This window comes from Protopterus annectens, chromosome 1.part0, assembly GCF_019279795.1.
Source record: "Protopterus annectens isolate FY-2018-M chromosome 1.part0, PAN1.0, whole genome shotgun sequence".
In the NCBI taxonomy this organism is placed as follows: domain Eukaryota; kingdom Metazoa; phylum Chordata; order Ceratodontiformes; family Protopteridae; genus Protopterus; species Protopterus annectens.
Window position 1 is genome coordinate 1,859,294,507 of NC_056725.1, and position 27,806 is coordinate 1,859,322,312.

Sequence of the window (27,806 nt, forward strand, 5' to 3'; positions counted from 1 at the left end):
TTTCCTCTGCATTAGTTGCTGTTTTACGGGATTTATATTGATTTATGCAAGGAACAAAGTTCTTTCATTTTGCCCACTTCTTTTTTTTAAATTATATAAGCCAATAGCCATACATTTACTAGGTTGTGTATTTCTGGGAGTCATAGTTCTGGTTGTGATCATGGCATGTGGTGGTTACCCCAGTCCCCTAATCCCCAGCAGGCGATGCAGTTCTTGTTGTGCCTGCCATTCATGAAGCACCCATTGTTCCATTATGCTGTCAGGGGCAGGTAGACAGTATCTGCAGTCGGTGGGGACGGTTTGCAACAAGTCTGTCTTGGTGTTGTATTTCCTGTGTAATGTGGACCTGGCTTTCATAATTGAAGCTTGGCTAAATAAGAACTTCTGTCCATTCATGGCATCTGTGCTGCCCTGGGTCATCAGCTTTTCAGCACCAGTGGCCAAGAGAATTAGTGTTAGGGTTTTCAATGTTTTTGTTTGGCTTTTAATTTGAAGCAGATCAAAGCTGAGTATACAGACAACACAGAGTATGCTATGGGTACAGAGGCAACATGAGTGCGCCTCATTGGCTGTTGTCTACACTTTAGTGTGTGGGTGTTCCTTTTGGTGCTCACTGACTTCCTTGTCTTCTCTTTCTTCTATATTCCTAAGTTGTTAGTTGAGGACTTTAACATTTGAGTTGATGAGCAGCTAGTTGCTTTTGTAAAAGAGTTCTTCTGTATTTTGAAGGGATTTGTATAGTATAACTGTGTTATCAATAAATTTGGCCATAAAGTGGACTTAATGCTCCAGTGGAATGTTATGACAAATGGCCTGCTAGGGAAGCCTGTCACTTGGTCAGATCATGTGATTGGGTCAGTCAAGAAATGAACAAGGATTCACCTGATATTGGTTGTGGAGCATTGACTCAGTCACCCATGAACTATTTTGTTCCTGTCCTAATTAAATAGCTACACGCCAGTTGTCTTGATGAATTTGTCAAGGGCAAGCTTTTTCAGGATACCTATTCATCTGTTTACTAATCTGAGAGTCTTTAGGAATTAATGGGAGTATTTATTGGAAGATGCCTGCTATAAAAAGCTGAGAGGCTACTCTGTTGCATTTGCTAGGGAAGTTGTATGCAGTCCAGATTGGTTGCCCACACAGACAGGTTTTTCAGGTAAGTAATTTGAAATGGCAGCAATGGTCACCAAACTAAGCACTATTACATTTCACTGGGAGTTGAACCTTCTTTGTTGGTGTTAACTTGCCATTCATGACTATGATATAATTTCCATTCTCTTTGGTATGCGTATGACTATATCTGCATTGGGTCCATGTCAAGCTGGGCTTCTGCTTACATGCCTGGAAATTTTAAACTCTGTCTTCTACTAGATTTTCATAGTGTCACTTGAGGATGGAGTATTTCCTTTACATGTTGTGGAAGCCTTTGGTTATTGTTGTTCTCAAAAAAGTTAGCTTAGATGCTGGCAGTTTGGATAGCTACTTTCTGATCTTAAACTTTCATTTGTTAAGGTCCTTGAGAAAGTGTTCTATTTACTGCTGAAATCCTACTTGCCTGGTTTCAGAGGTGGACACAATACTGACACAGCTCTAACAAAGGATCTTTAGCGATCTCCTTATTGTGAGGGATCAGTGTCATTCTTCTGTTTTGGTCCTTCATCTGTCCTCAACATTTGCTGTAGTGGATCATTCTATTCTTCCAGACAGTTTACAACATTACAGTGTTATTTCCAATATGGTGTTGGACTAGTTTGCCTGCTACCTCGCATCCAGGCAGTAGTACATAGTAAACAAATCCAGCTTGCAGCTCTTTTGTTTATGGTTTATTGCAGGGGCTCTGTTGTGGTTTCTCTTTTATTTACAGTATACACGGTGGCTCTGGCAGATTTTATCCATTTGATAGGGTTACGGTACAATTGCTTTGTTGATAGCAAGTAGCTGTACCTCTTGTTCCGTAAGAAATCAGTATCTTCTCTTAACCAACTTGCTTCTGACTTGGAAAGTGTCCATGATTGGATACTCTATAACTGGCTCAAACCTGCTTACAGAATGGTAGCAGTAGTCATTCTTGAGGGCACTTCCATGCGAGTCTTATCAAATAGTAGAAAATGTAGTATTAAGCTATATTTCTTGGCTGAAATGCATGATTTAAGGTAATTTTTTGATTATTAGCTGATATTAATGGACCAGATCTCAACTATCTTCAAATTCTAATATATCCATCTTGGGGATATCACTTATTAAACACCTTATCTCACCCCGTGAATTCCCTACATTCTTGCATCCATTTGCCTTATCCTGAATTGATCACTACAGTGCTTTGTATTTGGGGCTTCCAGAGTTGGATTTTGACTCCCTGCAACTGATGCAGAAGTATACAGCACGATTATTTACTGAAGTGTTCAGGTTTCACCACATTATGTACTGCAGAGCACACACTAGTTGGCTGTTAAACAGCAGATTATGTTTTAACACCTAAAGCAACCCTGTACTTGGCCTACCAGGGTTTGATAAAGAACCGTTGTCTAACTAAACTTACCATAACTGTAGATAATGGAATGATCACTCCGGCAGTAGGCTAAGCTCTATGGGATATGTTTTTCCAAAGTCATAACAGCTGGCCAGCTTCCAAAGCTTCCATGCACCCCAACCATTAGTCAGCTTAACAAACATCAAGTTTGGCCATCAAGACCTTCAGAACTGCCATGCCAGCAGTGAGTGGGAGGCTAAAACTCTGAAAAGGACAATGCTATGAAAGAAAAAATACATGTCCACACCCTAGCATAAAAATGTACAAAAAATAAGGGAGATGGGAGGGAACAACTGACTACTGCAGCAGTGATGATTCCAATATCTGCTGTTAATGGTTAGTTTACTTACACAACTGTACTGTTTTCTTCATTTTGATCATTGATGCAGTGGTATAGTTTAGATAGGCTGAGAGGGGGAAGGATGAGGGTCCAGGAGCCCCTGGAGAATCGCCCTAGCAAAACCTGTCATAGACTTGGAAAAGGAATCTACCGTATTTCCCCAAAAGTAAGACCGGGTCTTATACTCTTTCCCCCGCCGAAATACGCATTGGGACTTATTATCAGGGGATGCTTTTTTTACTCACACCATACAACAATCTACCTTTATTCATTTATTCATGTACAAAAATCGACATTTATTAATGAACACAAATCGACATTTATTTCGTACTTTTCTGTTATTGGACAACAGTTCTAAGTAACGCGTAAACAGTTGTGTGAGAATTCTACATAAACAGTGCAACAAACATTTCAACTTCAGAATATCTGCACCTTGGCATTCACAGTTATTCAAATACAGTCATGTCATCTTCTTCTGGAACATTGTCATAAGTGTCCAACCCCCGAATTTCAGCCTGAATTTCTTGTGACTCCATTTCCTGTAGATCCATTGGCCCCAATCTGTCATGCCTAGCAATAGAGCTCTCCTTAAATGAGCACTGCTTGTCCAAGTAGCCTGCTTGTAGTGCATTGGCAACACAGCTGTCAGTGATTTTTTCCTATGAATTTTTTACCCAAGTCACGACCTATTGCAGGCTAGGCTTCACAAAGTTTCCATGCTGATTTCTCTCCATTCTATTTTCAGTGTAGTCATTGAGTTCCATGCGCAAATGGTCCTTGAATGGCTTGTTTATTGCAATATCAAGAGTCTGGAGATAGGCAGTCATTTCTGCGGGAATCATTATTTGATCTATTCTTCTCTGTGCAAGGAATTTCTTCATTTCTTTAGTGTGGTGAGTGCTGGCTGAATCCCAAACTAGCAGACCTCTTTCGCCACCTCGCAAAATAAGTGGCAGCATTACATCGACCCACTTCCTTATAGCTGCTTGTGTGCACCAGGCTTTTTCAATTTTAAGAATGCAAATGCCTGAAACACGTTCAATCTTATCTTTCTTGCCCTTACTAATGATTAGAGGGGGAGTTTTCTTTCCATCTAGACAAATTGCCAAAATACAGGTAACACGTGCACTCTCGTAACCAGTGGAGGTAATGTAGATTGACGAGGCACTCCTGATCAATTGTTGTTTGAGATCTTGGCCCATAAACACTGCAGTTTCATCCATAGCAATCATGTTGGAGAATTGGTATTTAGAAAAGTCAATGCCATCAACTAAGGACTTGAACACAAGTGCACGTATAATAAATTCAGTATTTTCCAGCTTGAACAGTGTTGTTGATCATCTTAGAGACAGTTCATATCGCTGAAGGAAGCCATCCAGCCAGTGTTGTGATGCTTTGAATTCTTCTGGGCATATTTTTAGCTGTGGTGCCATTGCAAGGGCAAATGCTTGAATATCAGCCCTGCGCACAACCAAAGCCTTTGCTCTCCTGTTAGCAATCCACTCACAGATGATGTCTTCCAGCTCTGGAAATAATGGTTGCTGACCTGATCCACACTTGCACTTCTCAGCATTTCCCTCGTCGGCCTATTGACTGAGGTTATCGTACGCTGCATGCCATTTTCGGACCATTCGGAGATCTAACTTCTCTTTGCAGAAAGCCATCAGTTTCTTTCTTCAGGAGTCCTCCACGATTCATTTCTTGTACTCGACAGAATAGCTCTTTCTTTTTGCACCCATCTTGTCTTGGTGGGGTTAATTGAAGACTTACGAGACCGGAGTGGCAACAGAAAATGGGGCCTGTTAAAAAGAGAAGGCACAACCACAGCCATTCATTATCAAGTGTGCGCGCTTTATGCGCGTTGTCTGTACTTTGACCGATCAAAGTGCACCTGCCAGTGTTTATGGGCCAAAGATCTCAACCGTCAAGTGTGAGTGATTATTAGGGTTACAGTAAGACTCGTGGAGGACTTCCAGGGAAAGAATCTTACGACTTTCTGCAAAGAGAAGAAGTTGGGCATCAGAATGGTCCGAAAATGGTGAGCAGAGTACAATAACCTCAGTCAATGGGTGTCAATAATATTATTTTATAATTCAACACGTCCGTCATGTGTTTTTGACAATCTTAACTGGGGCTTATTTTTGTGGTAGGGCTTGTATCATGACCACCTTGGAAAACCATGCTAGGCCTTATTATCTGGTTAAGTGTTATTTACAAAGAAATACGGTAGTTTATAGTGGTCTGTAGAAGTATGCACAAACGACTAAGTTGCTACTTCTAGAATATTTCTAGGTTTCAGCCCTTTGCAAAAAAAAGTCACTGAAGAAGCCTAGATCCTCGTAGAAAGGGCCTTGATTCTGTCTGAAATAGTTTTGTTGATATAGGAATAACACTAAGTAATAACCTGAGATAACCATTTGAAAATAGTCTATTTTGACACCAATTGTCCTTTCCCCTTAAATTCACAAGAAATGAAAAACTGATCAGAAGTTCTGAAAGATTTTGTTCTGTCAAGATAGAACTGGAGTTGTCTGTGGACATCCAAAGTATGAAGCATCATTTCTCCCTCTTTTTATAGGTCCTGGAAAGAAGACAGGGAGATGGATAGTTTGGCTTAAAGTAAACTCGGATACCACTTTAAGCATAAAAGCAGGATCATTTTTCCAAGCAATCCTGTCTTTGTGAAAAACGTATTAAGGTTGACCCGACTGTAAGAGCTTGCACTACTTGCAGAGGTCAGAGCAATAAATAAGACTGTTTACCATGTCAAGAACCTCAAATCAGCCTGATGAGCTGCTTCAAAACTTGTAAAAATGAACAGTTTTATGAGAACCTGAAACAGCACCTAACATCCTCCTGTCATGCTCACATCCTGGCTAATCTACTCTCGCACTTTCCTACCTTTCCTCCCACCATAACCCATCCTACCTGCTCTCCAACTTTCATTAGTCCATTCTCTTACCGTTACTTTTTCTCATTTTACAACACCTCACACTTTTGTACTGTTTGTGTTTGTTTCCCTGTTAAAATTTTCTCCCTAATCTCTTCTAATGCAACTCTCCACGATTTCTTTCATCATAGTGATTTTTAAAAAGTTATAGGTCTGTTCAACAATCTCTATGTCAATTGTCGGCACTGTAAATAATAGACATAATTCTTGTAACTTAAAAATATTAATTCTTGCCAACACTTAAATGTTCTAATTTGTCAGTGTTATTGTACAGTTGCAATTTCTTTCTTTCATGTATGCAGTCAAATGTCTATCATATTTTTTTCAAGGAGCTTTTCTCCCTGGTCCTTCGCCAAAAATAGGACTGATTGTCCATTTGGGTTGTCCTGGTAAACAAATTAAAATAAATAAATACAAAGGGAGCAGGTGTTCATTTTTGTAACCCAAAATTAAGATCCCAGGAAGGAGACACTGGTATTCTTGGAGACATCTTATGCAGCACCCCTTTCAAAAATATTTTCATATGAGGCTGCATTGAAGGAGGGGGATTTGTGGACAGATGTGTTGAAATGGCCAACAGATTAACCTTGATAGAGGAGTAAGACAAGGCTGTAGGATAATAAATCACATAAATAATGTAAAATCAGAGAAACACTAACCCTGAATAGGTGTTAGATCTTTTGTTGGCACTTACTAGGAAAAACCTTTTTCCATTTGCTAATGCATGATTTTCTAGTAGTTGATTTTCTTGCCTCCATTAATGCCTGATGCACATCCTTGAGGAAAAAAAGGTGCCTAAAGGTATTACAATCCTACCTAGGCTGTCAGTTGCATTAGTTTTAGGTCGGAATTTATCAAAAACTTGTGGTCTTGTGTGAGCAAGTCTAGTATGTGAGGAAGCTTGTGGTGATTGACCCTGGTCATTTCTAGAAGAAGGGAGAACCGCAGTTGCTTGGGCCAGAAGCAAATCACCACAGTAATCTTTAAAGATTCCTTATGAATCTTTAGAAGTACCTGTGTATTAGTGGAAAAGCATGCAGGAAAATTCCTGTCTATGGAAAAGGAAACTCATCTGACTTCAAGGCCTTATTGAATGGAATCCTGGAGCAGAATTTTGCCAAATGATTGAAGAGGAGGCGGCAAAAAGATATGTTTGAGGTGTTCCCACAGATGGATCAAATATTGGAAGATCCTCTGATTCAGTTTCCATTTAGGACAGCTGTCCTGGTCCTGTTCAACTTGTCTGCCACACAGTTTTGCTCTGATGGAATGTAAGATGCCTATAGAGAGATTGTGCTAAAAAGCTATATCCTAGGGTACCATAACTAGTCTGCACAGATGGTTGGATATGCCCCCCACAGCTTGTTTCTGTACCACCTCACTGTGGTTTTGTCTGTAAAAACTTGAAGAAGTCTCAGGGACCACAGATGATTCAGAGCATTTATGAGTGCTAATGTTTCTGTTATTTTGAAGTGTTTTGGTTTGTCTTCTCCCCAAGCAAAATCTTTCTGTCTGTTGTGACTGACTGTGCTAGAGCAGGAGGAGAGAATGGGAGACCTGGATTTTGAGAGATTTGGCATTTCTATCACATAATCTTCCTTTACACAAATCCTAAAATTAGAATTTGAAAAGTAAAGTGATGTTGGTGCAGGGACCTTAGAGATTTCAGTTACCATTATATTTTTTCATGTGAAATCTTGCAAGAGGTATCATGAAGTATCATTGATGTCATAAGACCCAGAATCCTGAGGAAATTCTTGTGGAAGGAAAGCTCTTTGAACTGATGTGAGGAGGAGTCAGAAAAGACTTCTGAATGGTCTCTTGGAATCCCAGAAAGCATAGAAGATTACTTACCCAAGTGAGAAATTTCTGACACTTTGAGAAAGACTCTACAAAGGTAAGCAAGTAAGTTAAGTTAGAAAAATGTGAATACATTGCATTCTGTAGTATATAGCCACTTTGGGCTGTATACTGCTGAGAGAGTTTTCACTAAGGGTTAGGCAGAGAACAGATAATATGATCCAGACACACACAACCTTAAGAGATGCCTAAAATCTGGATCTATAGAAATGTGATGATATGCATCTTTTAAATCTAAGGTCACTAAGAAACTCAAATGAGGAATAAGGGGTAACAAGTTGTGAAGTGACATCATTTTGAACTTGGGCGTAATCACAAACTGGTTCAGAAAGGAAATGTCCAGAACTAATCTCCAAGAAGCTTCTTTCTTTGGTACCAGAAACATCCTTGAGTAAAATCATTCTCCTGAGGAGGGTGGACAGTTTCTGTCACCCCCTGTGCCAGCAAATGTTGGTTGAGAGCAAGGGAAAAAAAAGTGTGGGCTAGAGGATGAGGCAGAATCCCATGAAAAGGAGACAGAGATTGCCATTGTCGTCTGTAGCCTTGATGGATCACTCTCAGATCCTATCTTTCTGAAATAATCTAAAGTCAGAGAGAGAGAAATGGGGGTTCAAAATTTGTTAAACTTTTAAAGGGTTCTAACATGGTGAATGCAGTAGAAAAGTCCCTCATATAGTCATTCAGAAATATTAGACTGCCCTTTGTTCGGGGGGGGGGGTCCTGCTTTGTTTTCAGAACCTCCTTGCCACTGCTTTTTAACCATCTATTTACCAGCAAATTGCTGGAACTGTTTATTTTGCTTTTTTGCATTGAAATCAGACAATGGAGCATAGAATATCTTGGTAAAACTTAGGGAGGGCTGAAAAATCTGAGAGTTCCCTTAAATTAGCTTCCCCTGTCATTACACTTTTTAGTGACTTCTGCAGTAGAATGTCCAAAAACTAGTTCTCTGTCCATGGGAGAATTCAAAATGTCATTTTTGACATCCTCCGAGAGGTTTTGAGAGTCATATGAACATGTTAAACAATGGGTAGTGACTTGAGAAACAGTAGAAACCAAAGTACACAAAACAGTTTTCTCATCACAAGAGACAGCCAATGCCAAAACATTCTCCATATTCTCGGCTAGTATACACTTCAACATACAGACCTGACAGCTTAGGGTTTTAAAAACTAGTTAGGGTTACCACCTGTCCCACTTTGTGAGGGACAGTCCCTCTTTGGGCAGTTGTGTCCTGCAAAAAAAACTGTAAAAATTGCAAATGTCCTGAGATTTTAGGGCAAAATTATTTCCTATATTTTATGTAATAGTTGCATAAAACAGTTATTCTGTGTCTGAAACACCTAAATGTTATAAGAAACAGAGTAAGCAACTAAAATGCTACAAGAATACGCTTTTAGTTAGGCAAAAAAGTGAAGTTCAGTCTTTTGTACTGGCCGTGGGTATGTTTTGGCTTGCAAAATCTGACATTTGTACCAAAAATGTCCCACTTTGGGCATTTGAAAAGGTGGCAACCCTAAAACTAGTTGAAAAATCACATAATTTTTCCCAAACATCAAAAGCCTTCCCATCCTTGTCAGAAGGAAAGGGATTATTATTTACAAAATGCTTAGCAGCCGCTGGATTTGCTAAAGCTATAGCTGCTGGGTCAGATCTGGGACTAGTATATAAAAACTTTAAGAGACTGTGAAATTTTATAATCTGTCTGTTTTTTTGTACAGCAAGCAGACTGTCCGGGAAATTGCAGGCTGTGACAAAAACATCCTCCAAAGCATAAAGAGCAGGAAGAATAGGCATAGGTTCACTAAATACCAGTTGTAATAAAGCACACTGTTTTCTGAGGGATTGAGAAACATTTGTTTTTCCACTGAAACATTTGACTGTGTCTGGAAATTGTGAGACTGAGAATCCTTCACAGGGAATAACTTAAGTTACACTCTCTGCAGAATATGAACCAGACCTCTGTGGAAACCATCTGTCCCTTCACATTCCTTTTCAGTTTCAAACCCTTGAATCTCTTTGGAAAAAAAAATAATCTTTTATTTTACCAGAACCAGCCATATAAGAAGGACTAGTAGCCTGTACTAAACCCTGGGTTAAGCCCAGTAAATTACTCCTGTCCAATGTCACTGAGATGTTAGAAAACATACATATTTTTGTTTATTTCCTTTTGACAAGAACATACTCAGAGTTGCCAGCAGTCATATCCTTAGAGAAGAGCACAGCTTTCTGGCTAAGTAGAAAGGCATTCTCTCTGTCGCTTCTCCCAGGGCTGACAAGATTGGCTATCCCCTGCTCCAGTACATGGTGGTTGTAGGGACTACACCAGTGGGACCCAAGAAAAAAGATGAGTAGTCCAAGAAACTAGCTTTGTCCACATTGGATTACCCACCTGTGAATTAGGCAAAGGTTGCTTTACAATTATTTTCTTGTTGTGGCTGAAAGACGTTACAACTGAGAAAATGGTAAGTTGCTCCATGATTAAGCCAAAAAAGGTGCTTGATTCCCAAATAAGCTTAGCAGCAATAGTCAGTAAAACAGGTAAGTTATAAAAAATAAATTTCCTAAAAAACATTAAAAAGCACTTAAAACAGTTGCCGCTGACCAAAAAGTAAAATAAAATTTCTCCACAAAAAAAGTATTTTTCTGTCACAAAAACTAAAGTGGAAGTTTTATCCTCCATAGGGAACGTATCTACCCAGCAGTGGAGCAGGGTTAGCCATCCATTGTTCCTTGAAAGCCAGCAGAGGGGTGCTCTCTTCGGTGTCTTAAAAGCTGTGAAGGGCTTAGCACCCAAATTTGACTTTAAGTCAGTTTGAGTTGGAAGGTGGCCTGAAGCTTTGGAAGCTGGTCGGCTGTGTTCTTGGAAGGACACAACCCATATAGCTTTGGCTACTACAGTAGTGACCAGTATAGAGAACATTGTTTTTTTTCTGTATTCTTTGCATGCACTGGGACTTTGGCATTTGGCTTTCAGGATCCCTAACTTTAGAATCTGTTAAATGGCTGTCTGAGGAAGTATCCTAAACTCATTAGTTTTAAGATCTCATTAGGAACTTATCTGCCCATCAAAATGTTCACGGTCTCAGTCCTCACTCTTGGTGTATCCTAATGTGCAGTTTTACCCATGGCTGGTCATGCTTCCAGAGCTCTTCCCTCCTCCAGAGTTTTGGCTGACGCCCTCCTTCCAGCAAAAGGACATCAGTAATATAAAGGGTGTATTACCTGATGCTGTCCTGAGATCTTTCTTGCCATGCAGTTGTCTTCATACCTCAGTACCACATGTAGTCCCAACAGTTGGTTGAATTAAGTATTGCAAGGGATGGATATGTACACCATAGGGTAGTTTCTTATCTTTTATTACACCTGTATTTATAGTTAATGTTTGACACGGATTTTAGCTCTGAGGAAACTTTTTTTAAAGTTAATAATTATCTGATTTGTGGTAAGCAAATACTGCATAAAGGCTATCACAGTAAATGTCTCCTGTTTGGACTGGAGCACCTCATGCTAATTACTGCCAAAATTACAAGTGCATCATGGGGATTACATAGCATGTTAAACTAAAACGTTTTCAGTAAAGTATTTTCAGAACTTAAAAATAAATAAGCTGATGCTTATACATTTGAAGCAGATTTATTGTACTGTAAAAAGCTGATCTGTGCTGCCTACCCTAAAAAGAAAAACATTAAAAATGCCTGTGTTAATAGTGTCTGCTGTATTTTGGAATCCATATTGTACATGTTGCTGAGTTTTCAAGAACAATTATTTGTGGCCACTATGCAGCAGTTCTTCACCAGAGAAGTTATTAGATATGACACTCTTACTGTAAGATGCATTGTAATTTGGGTACAGTAACTTTTGTAAATCATATGCAATAGGATAATGCACATACAGTCTTTTATCTGCTGTCTGATGTTGGTGAATGTATAGCCATTATTTTGTTTGTGAATTTAAAATGCATTGGTCATATTTCTAGGTGCTTTGTGGCAGAGAATAGGTTAAGTGCTGCAGTGCATTTTAATCCTTCTCCTTCCTCATTTATTTGGGTCGTTTTTTAATAAAAAGCATTGTAAACATTTTTATTAAACCATGGCATAAGTAAATTTAGTCAGAATATAAAGTGAGCAAAGCCCCAGATATTTTTGCGATTTTGGATGTGCAGTGTATAATTATAGATTGTATACTTTAAGCATAGCGTCTGTCCAAATTATTAAGGGGTATTTTTTCACCCAACAGGTTATCAATGACAAATAAGACATGCATTTTGGAAAGTATACCCGAGTTATATATCTGTGGCTTTACAATGCGCAAAGGGCAGAGGATCTATAATGTCACTTTGCATGCAGAAAACCCTCTGGGAAGCTCAGTGTCAAATCTTGTATTTGATGTGACTCAGAGAGGTAAGGTCTGATTCAATTAGAAACTTTATTATCAAATGTGCAAAAATGTGTATAGAATAAAATGGTTGGCTATGATTCAGTTACACTGTAACTGCACATTGTTTTATGAAATATATATGGTGGTGCATGGGAACAATACACAACAAAGAATTTTTACAGAACAAAACAAAGCACTATCACAGTTACAGTGGCATTTGTTTTTGCTTACTTAATGTGCTATTTGCAAGAAGACTGTTATTTGCTTTATTTTTTTTTTCCATATTAAATATATTGGATTTGAAATTATTTTAGCATTTATTAAAAATCACACTATCCATCTTCCTTCATTCACACTTCAAATAAAGGATGCTGAGCTGCACATTTGACAAATCTGTGTTTTGTACATAGGACTAAATCAATGTTTGTTTGTCTTTCCGCTTTTCCTGGTTAGGGGTCACCACAGCGGAACTCCGGTTCGCTAATGATTGGCAGTAGATTTTCACGGTGTCTAGTTGCCAGCACGACGCCTAACCTTCAATGAAGGCACGCCCATTCACGCATGTCTTTCGGAACGCCACTCGACCCGTGGGGAGGACATGCAGACTCCACACAGAAGGCACTCCCCCCACTCCAGCCGAGAATTGAACGTGAGAACCTCTTGCTGTGAGACAACAACGCTACCGCTGCACCACTGTGGATCTACATAGGACTAAATCACTATGGTTTTGAAAAAAAAGCTGATCTGTAGGAAGCCTTCTATTGAAATGTTTAGTTAACAGTTAAAGTTGTGCACTCTGTCTCTGTCTCCCTCAAAGTATTAAAATGTGAAACAGGTGGCAAAAGTCCCATTGTCCTTGAGCTGCCCTGTGGTGATAGATTTAAAGTGTTACACTGCACTAATTCAAAATAGTACGTCCCTGAGACTAAGATGGCTGCCATCCTGTAGACACTGCTGTTTCTAAGCTCTCTCAAAACTAATATTAATCTCTAACTTCTAAGGTAGAGAAATCATTTTTTAGCTCACAATTACCAACCTGATAACTTACTCTACTCGTACAAGCTATTAAACTACTTGATATTGAAAGTAATACTTGGAAAATAAGCAGGTTACCTCGGATCCTATGGGCTCTTCAGTACATGTGCTCTGCATGTTGTCTGCCATGTCCTTTCTACTGCTACATTCTTCAGCCTAAAATAACATAAAGAAGACAAAAATGCGACTAATGTTAACTCTATGGACACACACACTTCTAAAACTAAATTTTCACTGTTTGCTTCTCCAGAAAAAGACACTTTACCCAAAAGACCCAGAACGGGTAAGCAGCAAGAATCTAGTCAAATGCCCAGTAAGAACAAAACTGAACTTTCAAACCTAGAGGAACTGAAAATATCACTACAGCCTTTACAACTAGCTGTCCAAAACTTCTCGGACCAGTTAAAAACCTTCGGAGAATCCGTCAACCAGATTATAACTAGGGTTGAAAAAACAGAAGCTAAAGTACTGGACAGTTAAATCAAAATTGAAACACTGCAGAAATAATCTTCTTCAAATGCAAAATGCATACAGTAACTACAGCAAAAAATACTGGACCTGGAAGCAAGATCCAGACGTAACAACATTATCTTAAGGGGTTTGCTGGAAAGTGTGGATCAGTCTAGCTTGTTAAATACAATTGTCAACATGTTTGCTATGCTGCTAGATAACACAGCTGAAACCAGACCAATAGTAATTGAGAGAGCTCACAGAGCTCTTCAACCCCCTTTGGATTCTGCCAGACCATGACTATTCTATGTCAAACTTCTTAATTACCAAGATGTTAGCAAAATACCTGCTTTGGCAAAAAAAAAAGGAAATCAGTTACCTGTAATGGAGCTAAAATCTTTTTAATCAAGACTTGCCACTACAAATTAAACAAGAAAGGCAGAAACTATCCCCCTTCTGTGTCTACCTGATACAGAATCAAGTCAAGTTTTAGAAGAAATATCCTCATACCCTTTCTTTTCAACACCAAGGCTCCAAATATACAATCTCCAGTGTAAAAGAAGCTAAGTCAGCCTTTCTCAACATATTTAAAACTGTTCCTGAAGCTAATACATCAAAATGCTAAATTTAATAACTGTTACTTACATATTTCAGAAATAAGAGTCACTGCATTCTGACTTTATAATCAGTAATTTTAATGCTTAAATATTCATTTTATCACTTACGGCAAAACAGCAGCTTTATGGATGTCCGAACCACTTCTTTCCATGTGGGAACTGCTTATCTGCTCCATACCACAATCTCCATGCTTCTACAGCCCTGGGTAGCCCCAAAAACACTTAGTTTCAACTCTCACCTCTCTGCCCAGTCTGCAACACTCTCTTAAAGGGCTCCAGCCTTAAAAACATGGTTTACAGAATGAAACTTAAAATGATCATTTTTTTTCTGGCTCCTGCCTCACTTCTAAGTAATGAATCACCCTCAAATGAGATTTTAGTGAGGAAATCTCCTCAAGAATAATTGATTCTGTTTTCTTCCAGCATCCTTGGACTATTGCTGCTGTTTTACTTGCTCTAGAATCAGTACTGCTGATGCTTATACATAGGACTTCATACCTACTCTGTATGCAACCCTACAGCTAAGTACATACTATGTGGATTGTTGCTAGTTTTCTGTAGCCTTTACTGACTACATCCAGGATGTTAAGTTATACTGCTGTATTATATTTAACATGGCTTAACCCTCTCAGTTTTTTGTACATATCCTTATACTACTGTTACACTGATTTCACTTATGTTAAACTACTGTAAGTCAATTCTTATACCTTTACTTTGAAGGCAGTCCACGGTTGAAGTACTACCTTCCCTACAAATACATGGCTTTTGTATTATTATATGTTTATTAGTGGTTCTCAACCCTTTCCATACAAAGGATACATTATCATGGGCAAGACATGCTCACAGCCCCTTGACTTTTTCATATCATGGTGCGTTCATACTGTAAAACGATGCTAAATACAAATGTAATACATCTATCTTATTAAAATGATATGTTTCCTTCCTGCGTTTTGGGCATGGCCCATGAATATGTTGCAGAACAATCATACACTCTATGTTCATGAAGGCTCACCCACATACACTCAAGGGTTACTGACCTATAACAGTTCCTTTCTAAATGAACTGGGTCGCTGCAAAATTTATACCTGTTGTCATTACCTACTGTATGTTTTCTGCTTGATGCTATAACTTGATTTCTATAGTATAATTAGTATTAACTGGATAGATGATAAATGTGCAATTTCTCTGGTATATATGTGAAATGTTTACAGTCTTTCTTTGCTTTATCTGCCAGGTACTGCCAGTTGTGAAATGTTAACAACTATACCTATTTCTTAGTTTAATTTAATGTTGAAACTTTATGGTTATATTATACTGTTTATCTTGTTTATACATGGAGAAGTATCTCCACAAGACATTACTCAAATTACTTTCACACAGTTCAGCATGGGGTGTGACATATTTTGTGCCATACTTAAATATTCAGTTACGCCTTATGTGAGACCCACCATAATCACGTCCAGTCTTTATTCTCTACCTTACCCCACCTAACAAACTAAGAGCTAGAGATTTGCAGTTGAATTGTTCAGAAGTTATGCTATCTGTACTTCGTAATTATTATTTTTTAACTTTGGGATTACATACGATTAGAAATACAACACTTAGAGATCGCATCCCCACTAACCATCTCAATATTTATAAAGTCAGATCTCTACCACTTACATTCCCTATCTCTTTGGGCTATGTAGGTTTGTGATTAGGCACAAGATAATTGCAGGAAGAGACTTTCACGTATGTCCCTACAAACTAAGGTATCTGCTGTCATATTTCCCCCCTTTCTCCTTATCAGTGTAATCAAAGCTAATCCAGCTCCATGTGGATAATTGATTCATGGAATAGTAAGGGGATTCAGATAGAAAAGAAAAAAAAAAGTTTTTCACTTGGTCATTAAATCTAAAGCCAACTTAGCTCTAGTGCAGGAAACACATTTATTAACAGATCAATGGAATTCTGTGCTCAAGAAGAAATGGATTAAGTCTGTCATAGCCTCTGGCAAAAATATGAATAGCTCAGGGGTAGCTATCATAATGAAAGAGAACTTCCCCCAGGAAATCAAAAGCTATGACACAGATACTGAAGGCAGATGGTGTTACATAACATTCTGCTGTCCACACTTAGACAAATCTATTCTCGTACTAAACGTATACATCCCTTGCACCAAACAACATGAATTTATTATGACTCTTTACAAAATCCTCTTCTCCTTCCCTAACCACTACTATATTCTAGCTGGAGACTGCAATGCTATTCAAGATCCATTAACTGACAGAACAAACACTAATACCAAGCATAACAACCATGCTTCTTTAACCGTAATGGAACTCAAGAATGACTTCTTTTTATTTGATCCATGTACCTCTCAGTCCAATAACTCCTCCAATAATAAATTCACTTTTTACTCGCACTGCCATAAGATGTAGTCCAGGTTGGATTTTTTTCCTTGTCTCTAGTATCCTCCTCAATTATAACATTCTATTTCAGACTGAACTCAGGTTCTTCTTGGACCACTCTAAGATTACTCTGAATATTGACTGGTCCAAAGACCCATGTATTAAAAATAGAGGCCACAGCTGGGCACTTAACCCTAACTTATTAAACAACAAAGAGATTCTACAGGAAGTTTAAGGTACCCTCAACCAAGCCTTGACCTCTATTGAACACAATCAGCTACTCTTTGACATTTATTGGGTCTCCATTAAATCATTGATCATAGGCACTCTCATCAATAAAGCACCTTATTATAAAAAAATGTACCTCTCCCAAGAATCATCTATCAAAAATAAAATTAATAAGCTTGAGATCCAACTTCAATCAACTTTTAATCCTATATCTGAAAAACAATTACTCCATCTACAGAAAAAGCTTTTGGACCTCAACAATAAAAGTGTATCTTTCCATGAAATAAGGACTCTAACAAACTACTCAGAGTGGTCCCACCTGCAATCAAAATTCCTTGCTAGAGTAATCAACCAAAGCAAACTCTCCCTAAGTATGATGGAAATAACTTACCAAGGTAAGAGCTGCCATAAAAACCACTGACATTTTGAACCAATCTGTAGAGGTTCATATAGTTTCCCCGACCTTCATTCAAATAAATCAGATATAGAAACTTTACTGAACCAACTAGCTTTACCTAAACTTAACCCTGAACAACAAACCACCCTATCATCTCTCATTACCCAACAAGAAATTGTCACGGCTATCAACAAGGTTAAGCCCAATAAAGACCCAAGCCCTGACTGCTTCACCGCAGAATTCTACAAAGCTTTTAGTCAAAAAATATCTATTTTCCTTCTCCACCTATTTACCTACATTACTCATAATGGAATAAAAGATTTACACTTAAATGCCTCCAAAACAATTTTCATCCCTAAATCCAACTCATATCTTAAAAACTCTTGGAATTATAGGCCCATCGCCTTATTAACCTCAACATGAAGATCTACGCTTCTATCCTAGCTAACAGAATTAAACCTATTATCTCTATCATTATCTTCACTGAACAATCAGGGTTCACTCAGAATAGACAAACCTTTGACCACACTCTTCTCCTCAACGCCCTCTTAATCCTTTCTACCACTAATCACAACACTATATTTACTCTGGCTATCGATGCCTGTAAAGCCTTTGACAGATTGAATGTAGAATTCCTCCTAGCTACTCTCCCTAGGTTCAACTTTCCTCCAGCTTTCATACAAGTCATTAAAACTCTGTGCTCCAACACCCACACTATCTTACAAATCAACAACAACCTTTCTTCTCAAATTGACATTAACAATGGAGTTAGACAAGGGTGTCCAATGTCGCCCTACCTATTTAACCTCTATATTGAACCTCTTTTTCTGTTAAATCACCCAAAAAAAAACTTTCATTATATTCCCATCCTCTTCAATACTAAGTTTCCATTCTCAGCCTTTGCTGATGACCTTAACCCCTGTTACTCCCTCCCCAATACTGAATTTCCAAAAATACTAGACTCAGTAGATAAATACTTAAAATTCTCCAACTATAAACTAAACTTAGAGAAATCAACCATTTTTTCCTTGAACCCTTTTTGCCGACTACCTAGCTGAGCCCCCCAAAATCAAAGTTAATGATTCTATACAGTATCTCGGTATTTCCTTTCACCAAGACTCCAATCAAAGCTATTCAAATAATATGTCCAAACTACGAAATAACATCCAACAAGATTTGAACAGATGGGCAAAATTAAACCCCTCACTTCTCACCAAAGCTGCTATAATCAAAATGAACATTCTACCTTATCTACTTTATTTTTTCAATGCATCCAAAATAATAATTCACAATACATTTTTTTAAAACTCTCCGCACATCTTTCTCCAAATTCCTGTGGTCCCCCAAATCAATTAGAATTAGCTGTAATAGACTAACTGTCCCAAAAGAAAAGGGTGGTTTAAGTCTACCTGACTTCAAACTTTATTACGATATTATCAATGGTAACAAGATAGTAACAATATCTGATTATGCTCCCAAGTCATTTACCTAGTCTCCTACATGGGTAAAATTATACTATAACTATATCAAAACATTCAGCTTAAACCCCAATGCTCTCCCCTTTTTGTATACAGAAAACCTAAAAAACTTCAAATTACTATCAACCATTAAGCGTAAAATAACTATTCTTCGGAAGATTTTCAAATCTCTAAAAGTGTCCATTGCTTTTAATACCCTGCAACCATTCCACCTCAACCCCAACCTGAGATTTAACAACAAAATGATCAACCTGGATAAATATCCCCTTATCAGAGAGTTAACTATAGCAGATCTCTTTCCTCTCAAAAATAATTCATTGTCCTAAATAAGACTATACATGTTTCTACCCAAAAGTTATACAATCATCTTGAGACAAATCTTTGAACTCTGTCGTAACACCTTGGAAGATACCTCTCTAAATCAAAATGTTATTAAAGCCTTCAAATCCGTATAGAATCTCCTCTTACTTAAGAAGAAAATGATTTCTATTTCATACAGACTTATTCTTTCTATCCGAACCCAAAATGATCAAATATTTTCAAACTACTGGAAAGACCAAGATACCTCCATTACCTCTAACCAAATCTCCCAAGCTATTCAACTCTCCTTGAAACTTAATACCCTTAAAAAACTTAACTGTACCCAACTTATGATCTTAAAGAATGCATACCTCACCCCTGCTATACTTTCTCTAAACTCTATCTGTCGTCTTCTCCTGTCTGTCCCCATTGTACCAATCACAACACTGACCTGCTTCATATTTTTTGGAGCTGCAAATGCTCTTATAGACCCTTAGGGTACATTTGGAAAAAAGGGATATGAAAAAAATTATTTTGTCCTTGAAATTCGCAATGTTACATATCCCCTCTACAGGATTATCCAAACTTCAGACTCTTATTTTAATAATAGTCTTTTCCCTTGTCAAACTTTATATCACCCTTAACTATAGGAATAGATCTCTACTCACTTGGGATGGATTTAATCAACTTGCTACCAAACACTTACTTGCCCACAAATATCTGAAATACACCCAGAGACTTAGTACACACTTTGCTGAATATAGGGATACTTTATTTGATATCCTCCTAGTTTAATCTCTGTTTACTTTTATGTTTTGTTGGACATAAGGCGTATCTGTAAATACTTATTTGTTGTATATAAGTCTATGTTACTTTCATTGTTTTGGTTGTGCATTGTCTGTTACCATTGTGTATTACATTATTAAAAATTGTTAAAAATAAGATTTAAAAAATAGCACGTCCCTACTTCTCAGAGTGAAACAACTAAAGGTAATCTGTTCCTGTACTTTCAGTTCTCTGTAGCTGAACCTGAAAATGCTTGCAGTGACTGGACACTTGCACAATCGCCTGTCCGAGCTGGTAGCTGCTAATAAAACAAGAGAAGCTACTACCCTTTCTAAAGAAAAAGCTTGACTTGGTGAAACCTTATTTTTCTTTTTCTTTATTCCCTTTCATTAACCAGAATGATCATCTGGGCAGAGGTCATATTCAGTGAAGGCCTGGAGCACAGAAGAGGTTCATTATTTGATCATTGTTGCAGTAGTATAAAGTTGTATGGAAAATATCTCTCCAAGGCTATTGGATGTACAGACAGTATACAAAAGCTTTTGGGTGCCTTCCTTGAGCCCATTACATCCATTAAAGCATGACAGCTTGCTGGTTTAGAAAGGGACATCTGGACACCAAAACTCAGAACTTTCATAGCATTGAAGAGTACAGTGAGACATGTCATCTGTACTGCATCTTCATTGTCATTGGTTGGCACATATCTCAGCTTTGTAGGCAGATAAGTACCACTTGGAGACCTTTTTTATTTTTTGAATAAAAAGTATTGTCAGAAAGGGAAAATACGCATGTGGTAGACAGAGGTCATATAACGACTCCTACATGGCCTGCATCTTCTGTCTTGAGGAATCACATATCAGTTCAGGTGATATTTTCAGTAATTTATCCCAAAAATCATTTGAAGTAGGCTGAAACGCTTCAGTCTTTTTCTTGGAAAACCAATGACTCAGAGAAGAAAAAAGGAAAGAAAAACATTAAAAAGCATACTGAATAGACTCTAGCTTTGATCTTTTCTTTCTGCTCTGAGACTGATGTATCTGCTGTGGTCGTCTTGGAAACCTCAGTACATCATTCCCATCTTCCTCATACTATTATCTAAGAAGAGGGAGAACATTGTTTTCTTTTGACTGAAGGTATAAATGGTGTACTCAGGTTTTAGTAAGAGAGGAAGGTAATAGGCTGCCTCATGGAAGTCTGGATGTCCAGTGCCTCCAAACTAATGAGCTTGACACAACTAAGAAAAAAATCCCCATACATAGTCAAACATTTCCCCTTCTTCCACTCCAGCCAGTATCTAGGGGTCTCAAGATAAATGGTATTTTGACAAAGGACTTTTTAGGATTTTTCAATCTTTGCAAGCCTCTATCCCAGTTTTGTACCATTCTGAAAGGAAAAAGTCTATCTTTTCTTCTAAGGAAGAACAGTTCTCTGAATCAGAAAAAGGACTAAATTATGCGTTAAGAGTCTAAGGAAGACATTTATTCTGTAATGCCTGCTGAGGAGATTTAATTTCTAACACCATTTCATACATGAAAGACTTGTTTAAATGAGAAGAGAGTTTTTTTTCTGGATTTACACACTTTTTCTCGTTTACTCTTTTCTACCATACCCAAAATTTATCATACTTATATTTTTACAGTTTTACTACTAATCTTTCAGCTTTTTCATGTATCCACTTTAACACTTTGTACACATTTTATGAAACAGTGTGTTACCACTGGGCTTTGGAAATAAGCTACAATTTGTTAATATTAAAACACGTAGTATTAAACAAATGCTTGAAAGATCAGATACTAGAATTCCCATTGCTTTTAGTAGCAAAAACAAAGGGACATATGAGTGTAATGGTTGTTCAGCTGTAGATTCATACATTCTTTATTTCTTTCACCACTCCATCTCCTTCTCTCTCCACATATCTCACTGTTTCTCCAGCCACCTCTTTGCCTGGAATGGAAATGGGAAGTGCTCCTCCAAAATGGGTCCCACTCACAATAATGACGAGTGTGTTTTTTTATTGATATGTACATTACATATTATTTTTATTGATATATACATTACATATGTACATATTTACAATATTTACATCTGTTTACAAAATGCCATACATTATAAACTTCATTTAAGAATGCCCCCCACTCTTTTACCAACAACCAAAACATTTTCTCCAGAATCTTTGTCAAAGTCCATTTTCCATTGATTTCATTTAGTCTCTTGTTCCATATAATCCATGAAACATAAAATATTACTCTGTCCATTTTCTTCACTTCTTCATGTTTGTGTGCACCATAATCAAATTCTATTATGTTTATATTTATTTGCTCAAATTTTAACAAACATTTCACCCTGTTATGTTTACATATTTCTTTCCACAAAGTATTAGCTCTTTTACATTTCAAAAACACATGTTTAGTAGTCTCAAACTGTCCACATTTATTACATATTCTGTCTCGCTTTTTCTTTTATGGCATATTTGCCTCAACTGGCGATTTTCAAATAGACAGTCTTCAAAAAAAATCATTACATCTTTAATCTTTTTATAGTTATTGTACCTCATCATTATGGATTTTTTCGTATCCATTTATAAGTATTTCCATGGATGAATGCAATGAAACGCTTTCATAATATTTAAGTACCATTCCTTTCTATTTTGTCACATTTATTCTTTATTTTCCATAACCCAATTTTGTTTTGCTACTCTTTAATTTCTTCATTTACAATGCTTTTACATATTTTTTTAACTTCCATTCCTTCCTACATTTTTTTGTATTTATGATATAGTGTTATTTCTGTCAAGTTTTTATTTTCCTTCAGAATTCCTTTTAATACCTTATATAAAATTAAAGACTTTGCACGTACTATTGGGTTTGTTAAACCCAAGCCTCCTTGCTCTTCTTTCATATATAGACTCCCTCTCTTGACTTGATTCAGTCTAGAGCCCCATGTAAAAGAAAATATAATCATCGTTAGTTCCTTTTCATACTTAATATGAATCATATAGCTGTTAGCAACATAAACTATTTTCCTATTGCCATGGTTTTCAACAAGTGTTTTTTTCTATATGAAAAGCTATATGATTTCCAAAAAAAGTCATATATTTTATTTTGAGTACATTATCCCATTGTCTGTATTCATTCCTTCCAATTATTCCTAAGATATCTGTATATTTTCATTGAACTCAAGACCTCCTATCATACCTTCAAAACCAAATTCTTTACTTTTCTGTTTATATATACTTAAATTCATACTTAATTTTTCATTTACTTCTTCCATCCATACTTTATTTTTAGCAATTAGTGCAATATCCAAATAATTATACATTATTGGCAGTTGTACTACTTTCATCATTTTGTATCCACTGCTACTTGACATTTTATTAATTTCCTTCACTACTACATTCATAACCAATGAGAAAATAACACTACTAGCTGGCCATCCCTGCTTTATTCAACATTCTATTTTTATTTCTTCCCCAATCCAGCAGTTTACATTTAGTTTCACATAGTTTGTTTCATAAACTGATTTTATTACTTGTAATATACATTTTATGCCTGCAAAATTCCCCATAATGGTTTATATTGAATATTATCATAGGCTTTACTTATATCCCCTACCATAACCTTCACATCTACATTTTTATTTCTGATAGCAATTATTTCTCATATTATCCATAATAACGCTTGACTTTCTTTTTCTTTTCTTTTGATCACATTTTGTTCATATATTCTATTCATTTTTTGTAATCTTTTTGTTATTATTCTCATGAAAATTGCATAACCCATGTTATTCAGTGTTATAGGTCTCCAGTTTGTATCTTCTCTTTAGTTCCTTTTTTTAAATATAAATTGTATAACTCCTGTACATATCTTTCTCTTTAATTCCAGTTTCTAACCATTCATATATAACTTCTATAAAAATTAGTTTTTGCCACTCCTTCATTTCTTTGTACATACCACATTCAGTTCTGTCCAGTTCTGTTGCAGAATTCATGTTAATATCTTTTAGAATTTCATTAAATTCTTTCATAGTTATTTTTGGTTCTAAATACTTATTATCTCCATTATTTAATTTTTCACCTTTATAAGTGTGTTCTATGTTTTCTTCTCCTTTAAGAAATAATTCCAATACAGATTATTTAATTATTTTGTATTCCTTTTTGCTGTTCTTATTTCCTTACCTTCCTTATTCTTTAATTCTTATATTATTTTTCAGTCTTTTATTATTTTACTGAAATATGGTGCTACCTCTTCTTTCTTTCACTGTAAACAATATTTTTATTTATATAACAAGTTCTTAATTTTAATTTGATTAATTTTATGTATTTCTTTTTTTGTAACAGGGATTTTTCTTCTCTAGTAAGTCTCTGAATGTTTCTTGACTTAATATCTTATATCTCTTTTTTTTCCTTTTCTTCCTTATACATTCTAAAACACTTTTTTTGTCTATTTCCCTTTAAAATTAAGCCACCAAACAGTCCAGCTCTCATAAAACTCTCTCATATTCATATGTTTTTTCCATGATTCCATAACTTTTTTCTCTTTTAAATCTAATTCCTTTTCATTCATTTTTTATTCCTTTTTCTGTTGTTATATATTCTTCATTTTCTTGTACTTTAACCCATCTAGCCACATGATCTGAAAATCCGTTGTACTTAATTCCTTTTTCTTTAACTTTTAAACTATCAGATATTAAAAAATAACCAATTTCTACCTTAATTTCATTCCTTTTGTAGCTCCAGTGGTTATTCTCCCATACACTTAACTTTCTACTTCTCATAATTTCTTTAACCATTTTAACATCACAGTTATTTTTTCTTAAATTACAATTAAAATCACCCACCACTATAATGTCCATATTTAGGCAAACATATTCAAGAATATTTTTAAACATCATTTCTCTTTCTTTTTTTGTTTCATATACATATAAAGCTAGAATTCTGCACACACATTTTTTTCCATCTCTAGTCTATTACCGTAATTCGCCCTAGTTCCACTATGGCTACTTCCAATATTTTAATGTTTTTTTGACATAATAGACATATGCCCAAGCAGGTTTCTTTCCCCATGTTCCAAACTACCCCACCACTCTATAATTTTTTTCAGTTTGTGCCCTTTCTTCCTTTGTTAATAATCTGATACCTTCTAAAACAATAATATGTGCATGTACTGCAGCACACTATTGTAATATCCCTTTGCTCCTCTTAAGATTGTTCATACTGTTCACATTTAAAGCTAATATTTATTTCTTACTGTACACCAGCTTCTTCCTCACTTGTTTCCCCTATTTCTTTTTCCTTGTTACTTTCTTCAGCTTCATGTACAACCTCTTTATTAGGCACATTGTTTTGTACATTTTCTTGTATAACACATTCTTCTGTCTTTCTCATGTATAACTTCATTTTCATTTTCTTGCACATTCATTTCATATTCTAGCCATTCAGTATTGCCATATTATTTGTACTTTAAATCACATTTTTAGCATTACGCCCTGTTTTACCACATAAATAACATCTTTTTATAATCACATTCAGTGATTACATAATCATTCTTTCCACAAAAATAACAAATCTTCAGTTGACCCCTGTATTTTACAAAACCCCTATTACCGTGAACATTAATAATACTAGATACATGCATAACATTAACATTTTCCATTTTCAGTATTACTCCATATTCCCATCCTCCAGTCCACAATCCTTTTTCATCATTCCATCATATATTTTTGTAGTGTTCATTACTTCTTTACATACAGTTAACAAATGTTTTTTCAGTTCATTTACTTCACCTTCAGTTCTAAACTTAATCATTTCTCTTTTTTTGTCTGTAAAAAGCTTGCAATACATATTCTGAACATGAATAAATATTTTTCTTTTGTTCATATGCACCTAAAAAATTTCCATAGCCTGCCCAATCTCAAATATCAAGTCACAAAAAGTATCTCTATTAATTAAATTAAATGCTCTTACCTCTTTTGCTTTGACACCCAGAGGTGTTATGGCAGAGTCCCAAACCTCATACCTGTCCAAACTTTCTTTTTTACTGCTCACATGTGTACTGTATATATTTTTTTCTTCATTCTTCTTTTTTCCCTTCTCCAACAGTTTGTGCATAAGTTTTTGTCTCTGGAACTTCTCTGGCACAGTATCTTCTTCTCTTTTTTCTTCTATTTTTTCCATGATGTTGCTGCATGAAATCGCTGCTTAATTTTCTGGCTCACTTTGGTTTACCATTTCTTCCAAGTAATCATCCCACTATCCCCCTGATGGGAGGGTTGTAATTATGCATTTTTCAAAAGTAACTGTCTCTCCTTCAATCTCCTCTGAAAGTGCTCCTCAGAATCCATCGCTGTTTCAGCTGCAGTTTCCTTTTCCTCCAATGTCACTGCTTTTTCTGCACCCACATCATCAGAAAACAAACTTCTGGTAGCGATTCTACCATTTCAACTACATTTTCAGCAACTTTCACTGCAGTTTCAGCAAAAGCTGACTCAGCCATGTTTTCTCCATCTTCCTCCTGGCTGCCTCCATGCTTGGACAAGAAACAGGAAGTCAGAATGTAGAACACACACACTCTTCCCCCCAACCACCAAGAGTAGAAGGTCCCTGATGCCCTAGCCAATTTTCCCTTATTAGTAGAAATACTGCATTGTTTCTGCCTTGAAAAGAGTCTACTAGCCTAGTGTGACTGACGAGGCCAACAAAGGATAAAATAAATAAATAAATAAATAAAAGCATTGTGGATTCCACAACCACTTCTGATGATTACACACAACATGATAGTTATGTGGTATATAAACAAATGAGGAGGAAGGAGGTCTTACCCCACTGTGCAGACTTGCTATGGTTTCTCCGGAGGTGGCACAGTCTCTCCCTTTAGGCAACTTATATCCCGTCAGAGAAGAAACAGTTACAGACTTGCTGAGTAGATCCAGGACAGGCCCTCACAAATATTTGCTACACCCTGACATCTTTCAGGAAGCTGTCCAGTCAGAAGAGAGAGTTACAGAAGTTCTGCACCAGGACCCCTTAAAAACAAGCCTGGGAAACATATGCCTTTTTTCCCATGGACGGGACTCTTTCGCTTTACCTTCTCACCCTTTTCCCTGATGATCACAGTCCTACTAAATCTCTTGATAATTCCCTTTTGGCCCAGACAACATTATTACTCCTTTCTTGTCCACCTGACCAGAGGCATTTACCAAAAACTTCCTCACAGAGTCGACCTACAAAGCAAGGGGATCTGTCATCCACCTCAACATTTTGAACCTACACCTGATTTGTTTGGATGATAGGTTTTGGTCTCATTCAGGCACCTCTATACAGAGGGTGTGCAACAGGTATTAAAGTAGACTAGAAAATATACTATTAGAAAATGATGTTTAGCTAAATTAAAAGATTGTAGGGCTCCTCTGGTACCCCCATACCTGTGTAAATTGCTCACATTTGGCCTTGCTTATACTTCAAAAGTTCATCTTTTGGCCATTTCAGGTTGTTTGCCATTAGAGTTCCCCTTTCATCTTCTTTCCAGTTCGAGATTTTTTAAAAGGTGTTTTACATATCAGACTACCAACGAAGCAGGTGTCTTCATTCTGGGATCTTAATTTTATTTGATAAAGCTAACTTTACTTACATTTGAACCTACTAATTTCCCTAAAGTTCTGTTTGTGGAAAACAGCTTTATTGACTGCTCTGACTTTAGCTAGAAGTGTATCTGAGTTGCAAAGCCTCATTTCTGTTCACCCCTTTTTAGGTTTTTGATAACGATAGAGTGACTTAGAATAAATCCCTCCTTTATGTGTAAGATAGTTTATTATGAGTAAATCTATTCATCTTTGTGTTTTCATTCCCTAGCCTAAAAACAGAGGTGAAAGAATTCTGCATTCCCTGGATATCTGCAGACAGCTCTGATACTACGTGGACAAGACAAAAGCTTTCAGGTTGTCAGACCAACTCTTTATTTTCCGTTAAGGTAAAAAAAAAAAAAAAAAAAAAAAAAAAGGTGACCAGTTCCCAAGCAGGCAATATTCAGTTGGTTGTCTCAGGCTATTCAGTTGGTTGCGTCAGGCT

General features: G+C 36.7%; 1 protein-coding gene across 1 annotated transcript in view; it reads left to right on the forward strand.

Moving 5' to 3' along the window:
* LIFR (LIF receptor subunit alpha) overlaps positions 1 to 27,806 on the forward strand; it is a 1,345,198-nt gene that overhangs the window by 860,455 nt on the left and 456,937 nt on the right. Inside the window, exon 10 of the mRNA XM_044076229.1 lies at positions 11,923 to 12,086. Within this exon, the coding sequence (XP_043932164.1) occupies positions 11,923 to 12,086 (164 nt within the window). The remainder of the gene's footprint in view (positions 1 to 11,922; positions 12,087 to 27,806) is intronic.